Below are 6,667 nucleotides of genomic sequence, written 5' to 3' on the forward strand. Positions count from 1 at the left end.
TGATGTCAGTTCACAATCCACAAACGAACAAAGGAATCCTCTGACCTACACAATCACTCGTTGTTTTAATTGAATCTACAAGAACAAAACGCTGTAACGTAACAAAGCTTAGTAGTGCTTTCTCTTTGTTTGTTCTGACGATACGCAGTACACGGTTTTGTGAAACGAAAACCTCGGTTGTATTTCGTTGCAGCCATAAAGCTTTCATGAACAACGCTTAACTGCTAATTTTTCTAAAACGAGAAAAGTAGTTATCTGTGACGTCGATCAGGTCAGCTCCTTATGATGATGGAGCTACACCAATCGCGTCAGTCAAACTGATGATGACATAAGTTTTTGTCGAAACGTCTTATTTTAACATGACAGTGTTAATAGCAATATGGGCCAGTCTCTTTATACTCAGAATCATGAGAAAACCCGTGAGTTGCGTTCCTAGAAAAGTAGTTGTTTTCATAGCGCTTGGAATCATACAAAATTATAAATATAACACTTGGCTTATTAATAATCAATCCACACCGGGTCGAATGAAACTGTTATATCTCCATCATTCTTGCCACATAGATCAACGTTTCAATTTTCAACGCATAATTAAGATACAAGCTATGATTACATAACGTAAACGCAATATTATTTAGCAAGTTTGTGTGATAGGAGGGACTTGCTTATCAGTTTTGAACTAATAGCCGAAATTTAAAAAATACACTTTTCTATTTATTTCTCTAAATATTGTGTGCAATGATACGGTGGCCCGTAAGGGCAACGCACGAAAATGTTTAAATCGGTAAATATATTTTAAAATCGACATATGTTGAAATTCCGATTGGTGAATTTTTAAAATCGACAATCGTAGTTTCAGTATTCGCCGATCGGAATTTCAATATTCGCCGATCGGAGTTTAAGTATTCGCCGATCGGAGTTTCAAAATTCACCAATCGGAATTTCAATATTCGCCGATCGGAGTTTCAATATTCGCCGATCGGAGTTTCAAAATTCACCAATCGGAATTTCAATATTCGCCGATCGGAATTTCAATATTCGCCGATCGGAGTTTCAAAATTCACCGATCGGAATTTTAATATTCGCCGATCAGAGTTGGATTTTAACTTATACCACGTTCATCTGCATGCTCTAGGCAAGCTATGTGCAAAATTTAAAACATCCTACGGCCCGGAAAGGTTTCTAATGTTCGCCTGTATCAAGCGACTACACCACTATCTGCTTCGTGTATGTTAGCATCTAAATTTGCAAGTATTGCTGCCTCAATATATCCCTATGTGAAAAAAGGAATCGTCAGAATTGACAACGGATGAGTGCTAAAGTTGCACTTGATGTTTTTGGATGGTCACTTTGTTATAATTTGTGTACCTATATACTCGATTGGTTTTTTTTGATAATTCATTTGAAGTTGTGATCACTCGTGCGTGAAATATATTTCGTTGAAAAAAAATCATTTCGCCGAAATGACAGTAGTTTCAAAGCATGTGCATATCGAAACTCCGATCGGCTAATATTGAAACTCCGATCGGCGAATTTTGAAACTCCGATCGGCGAATATTGAAACTCCGATCGACGAATTTTGAAATTCCGATTGGCGAATATTGAAACTCCGATCGGCGAATATTGAAATTCCGATCGGTGAATTTTGAAACTCCGATCGGCGAATACTTAAACTCCGATCGGCGAATATTGAAATTCCGATCGGCGAATACTGAAACTCCGATCGCAATACATATGTCGATTTTAAAATATATTTACCGATTTAAACATTTTCGTGCGTTGCCCTTGCGGGCCACCGTACAATGAACCAGAATACAAGGCATGACAAAATGAAATTGAGAGAAAAGTTGACAAGTAAAATGGATTCAAACCCATTGCATGGAGTTGAACAATTGTTGTGTAATTTGTAGTTAACGCATGACGTCAGAACACGCAAAGGTTTATCACAATTGGTCAGCTTTGTTTTCGCCACCAACACAGCGGTGTCCGTGACATAACGTTAAATGTCATAAAACGACAAATTGAAAATTACAAAATTGTACAATCTGAAACATTATGGAGTATAAGGTAAATTAATTTAATGAGTTGACGCAGGCGAACACAAATGTTTATTTATTTACTTCTAATCAATGTTAGTTTAAGCAAAACAAAAATAATAACACCGTGCAAGTAATTTGACGAAAGTTTAATTTTATTCAGTTCAACAACACAAAGGCACGCTGGCGAGTAAAAAGATACAAAAGCGCCGAAACTGCTTGTTTTTCCCACGACATTAATCATGGTTTAAGTCTTTACCATCCCTTCTCCATCTGACCCTTGGCCGCGATCTCCAATTTCGTTCATCAACTTTTTCATCGAATCATCAAAAGTTTTCAGATCATAAAAGTTGAAACATAATTTCGTGCCCACGATGAACCCTACGTAGGTGACAAAAGTAAGTTGAGCCAGAAGGAAACGGGCTCTTAATACAACTTTTCTTGTTGTATAAAGAGCAAGTGACGATGTCGCGATAGGGAAACGATAAGTCAGGCGATTTTCATGTGACCAGTCCAGGGTTAAGGTTCAACATTTACCGAAAGCATGAGATTTTGAACTTGCCACAAGTTTCTTGCAAAGCCACTGAACCTCATGATCGCTATATTCAATATAACCGCCAAGTGAAGGCCTTTAGAGTAACGCTCTTTTGTCTTACAATGTATTATCCGCCTATTGACTTTTATACAGGAACCTACCCAGCCATCCATTTGCATCGAAACCTTCCTGAAGTCGAAGAGGAATGACGTCCTTGTTTCTTTTCTGAGCGTAAACCGCCTCTAATCTGCAAAAGGGAAGGTGGACAATCACACTAGATTTTATTTTTGTTGCTAAAACATGCAGACAATAACATCTCCTCTATGTTATCCAAGTTATTGTTTGATCCAAACTGTCTTTTCCATTATAAAGCAATAGGTGTTGCATAGGAAATTATAATTCATACGATATTTGCAAATTACCCAAGCCGGCCTATTTTACTAATGCATTTCTGCATGTTGAAATTACATTGGGTTTAAATATGGACGCTGTCACGACGATACAAGCCCTTATCACCAAACACAAAATATAAATTCCGGTGTGCATCTTATCAAACCTACATTGATAAACTTCCCTGGGTAAAACTTTTCTTTCCTCACAGTTACCTGCAGTTCTGACTATCCTTGTACTTTTGAGACATGCATATTAACACCACAGCTGATTGTTCAACCGCATCTGCCATCGCATCCAATGTGTCTCCCTTCAATTTATCTTCGTCCATCCATACGTTGTAACCACTTGATTCAAGTATGTCTTTCACCTAAAGAAAATGAATTCTTTCCTAATGCTAAAATCTCAACAAACCTGAGTGTGGACCGAACAACATTATCACTAAAAGTTTTAATCTGTCCAATTTTTTTTATGTTACGTCAATTAACTATCTTATTTGGTAGAAGTGATTTAACATGAAGAAACTATAAGCTTCGCTGTACATATAAACAAAAGTTTGAGTGCATTGACCTGTTTAACGTCACTTAGATTGTCCCTGTGGTAACTGAGCATGACGTGCTTCTCTTCACCGAGTGGAAGATTCGGTTTCGATTCGTGTTCGTTCTTACACATAAACGTGAATTGTTGGAAAGAGAAACAATTCTGTGATAAGTTTTCAACAACCGAACTTACCGGAATAAGACCTTTTAACACCCACAGTGTCCCGGATGCAGCAAGTTGAAGTTTGCTAAAAAAATTAAGTTGTCAGACTATACTGTTTTTTGAAACATTCGCAACAATGAAACCGAATCTGACCTTGAATCGTGACCTTCAATTTCCTCCAGTTTCTTCATGACCTCGGTTTCATGAGTGATCATGAATTTGTTCTCTTCCACAAACGATAAAGCCCAGATGCATTCAACAGCCGTTGTTTGTTCCTCGATGTCACCTATTTTAAGGATACAAATGAAGATAGTCAGGTGAATGGCGGCAATATGTAAAGTTATTTCAAAATAGTATAAAGTATTACCTTTACCAACGTCAACTATCAAAAGGATATAAAATAGGTTTTAATCTGTTTGGGATAGCGTGGAACATTACTTTGCTTAGAATAATTCACCTTTTTCTATGACCGCCATTAAACATGGCAGTGCCCCACTTTGAAGAATTTTCAAGCTATTCCGGTCGTTGTTGGCGAGTTTCGTTAAACCAACAACCAGCTCCCGTGCAGAGAAACCAACTGGCGAACTGTGGTCAACATCTTGCATGGCATCTTCTAAATCCTGGCGAAACACAATTATTGTATTATTTACCGACATGAAATGACTACAAGCACAAACTGTGGTGGATACCGTAGCCTATAATCGAGTGTAAGTCGCCCTCGACTTTAAGCCGCCCTCGATTGTAAGCCGCACGTAAAAGTTAAAGGCTAAGTTAGGTGCCCTACAACAATAACTGCCGACAAATCTATCGCTTAAAATTGTGAGGTAAGCTGATAACTCTGTGTGATAGAAGGTATTGGTACGGCAAAGCGAGTTAAAGGTGAAGTTCGTCGAAACATACAGCTAAAAAATGTGAGCCGCCCTCGATTCTAAGTCACACAAACGGTTAAAAAGTTTATAAGCCTCGGCTTACAATCGAGTAAATACAGTATATCATTTCGTTGGTAATTTTACGTGGGGAAAATTTGGCATTATGCATCATATTTTTCACCCTAACCCACAACTTACCTTTATAATGTAAGAGATAATTTCATCATCCGCAACATTTAAAACACCATTCCCCTCATCATGTGTGTGGACGAGGATAAGCATACAAGTAGCTGATAGACTCTCATATCCTCCAATCTACCCAAATTAGTGATCAATTGAGGACATTTACTCCATGTTATCAAAACTCACTTCTATCCCTTTCGTGTTGTTGGCATACCAAGCGATCAATTCAACTGCCTTCCTGTCTAAAAAAATGTTGTTATTGCTTGATCTGGCGCAATTGTAGAGAACCCCTGCCGAAGAGAGAACGACAGTTCCTTCTGTCTGTAAGATAGAAATAACCATAAATGTCATATCCATGCCGTCAACGCAGAAAAAAGCTTACCTCTAAATTTCGTACAAAGCTTTCTTTAAGTTTTTCCAGTAGAGCAATCATGTTTGACAAAATTCCACAAGATTCAATCTTTTCTGATAGCTGGATGCTTAAATCGGCGTAGTTCATACAAACAACCAAAAGATTTTCAAGGCTGTCCAAGTCGTTTCTGCCATATACAAAATGCTAAGGTGAATATAAGGGAAAATAAATCAATTTCTTTAAAAGTTAACTTGTTTCACAATGTGTTTCGATAACCCTTATAAGTAGTTTGTCACAGTAAAACAAATCAGTTGCCACACCCTTTAAAACACGAAACAAAGCACATATGACTAACTCGTCCAATTTGGCTTGTTCGTCCGAGTAAATGTCAAAATAAACCTTTAAGATATCGGCGTCGCCCTCCAGTGCCAGATAATCGGCAACTTCAGCCAAAAACTGAAAATCAAAAAAATATAATTTTTGTTCAAGTATGCAACCTACACCGGGGCCGGATACTAACTTTATCCGAACTGCTGTCTTCAAATCGGTCATAGCTTTGCTTAACCAAGAATTCGACAAGGTTAGTTGCTGACTCCCCCATGCGTCTGTGTTCCTGATCAGCTGCCAAGTCACGCTTGGCTTCATCCAGATGACGGTGTAGTTGTAACACAATACCTGTCACGTGAAAAATCACTCGGTCATCTGATCTTAAGTTCGACAGTCGCAGTTTTAATATTGTCAAGTTACAGGGATAGGCCAACGTCCATTCGCCAGGCGACCTTTGGTAGCCAGTTGTGATATTTCTTACTTTTTCCTACTTTGCCGGTTATAATGGATTACACTAGATTGCGATGACAATATTACCTAACGCATGCAACTTTTAGATTTCAAGCGCAAAATCTACTCACTTTCGTTGTGCAATTTGGTAATTATCTCTTCCATATTTCTCGGCTACTTCACTGTCCGTAAAAGTATTGACTGATGTCAGTATTTAAAAGCAACACTTTAAACTACTTCCTTTATACACTGATTCGTATACGCACAACTCATCAGCCGATATTCACGTTTACGCTGGGGATCTCCACCACCGAACCCACACGAAACAGGACTGATACATGCCCTCGCATGCCCTACTGCGAAAACCTTAACATGGCGATCACAGCTACTGTATATTGATTACATCGTACAATTAATGCATTGACGAATCTTTCAATCTCTTCCTGTTGCGCCGGTGCGTAAGCGCATAACAAGGGGCTTTGACGTTTATGCAGGGGATTTCCACCAACGCAATCAGGCACCAATGCATGCTCTCACGTACTGCTCAGGTTGAAATGTCTCATCTATATCATAGAAAAAGTGCAATGGTGAAAAGTATCAAATATTGTCAAGCGAACTTTTAATTACTTGCTTGAGTCAAAGCGTTTTTCATAAAAACTGTCTGATTTTTCCAGAGACGAACCAATTGACAAATGTAGCCACGTGGTTATTCCCACATTTTGTTGTGTTCCAACTTCAAATATTGATTGCGAGAAATAAAAGCTTGACTCGTCTGATTACGGTTTCACCAAACAATATTGGTCACGAGGCGGTTGCAATTACATTA

At 38.4% G+C, this 6,667-nt stretch overlaps 1 protein-coding gene across 1 annotated transcript; it reads right to left on the reverse strand.

Annotated features, from left to right (window-relative positions):
• Positions 1–1,955: 1,955 nt before the first annotated feature.
• Positions 1,956–6,141, reverse strand: LOC145913939 (uncharacterized). The gene is made up of 13 exons (XM_083001713.1): positions 5,973–6,141; positions 5,585–5,739; positions 5,420–5,520; positions 5,095–5,251; positions 4,899–5,033; positions 4,728–4,844; positions 4,118–4,280; positions 3,814–3,946; positions 3,691–3,745; positions 3,529–3,621; positions 3,174–3,328; positions 2,730–2,815; positions 1,956–2,414 (listed from the first exon to the last, which is right to left on the reverse strand). The coding sequence occupies exons 1-13, from the start codon at positions 6,004–6,006 to the stop codon at positions 2,281–2,283; spliced, it is 1,518 nt and encodes a 505-aa protein (XP_082857839.1). The 5' UTR covers positions 6,007–6,141; the 3' UTR covers positions 1,956–2,280.
• Positions 6,142–6,667: the final 526 nt, after the last annotated feature.

This window comes from Ascidia mentula, chromosome 1 (assembly GCF_947561715.1).
Source record: "Ascidia mentula chromosome 1, kaAscMent1.1, whole genome shotgun sequence".
Taxonomy (NCBI): domain Eukaryota; kingdom Metazoa; phylum Chordata; class Ascidiacea; order Phlebobranchia; family Ascidiidae; genus Ascidia; species Ascidia mentula.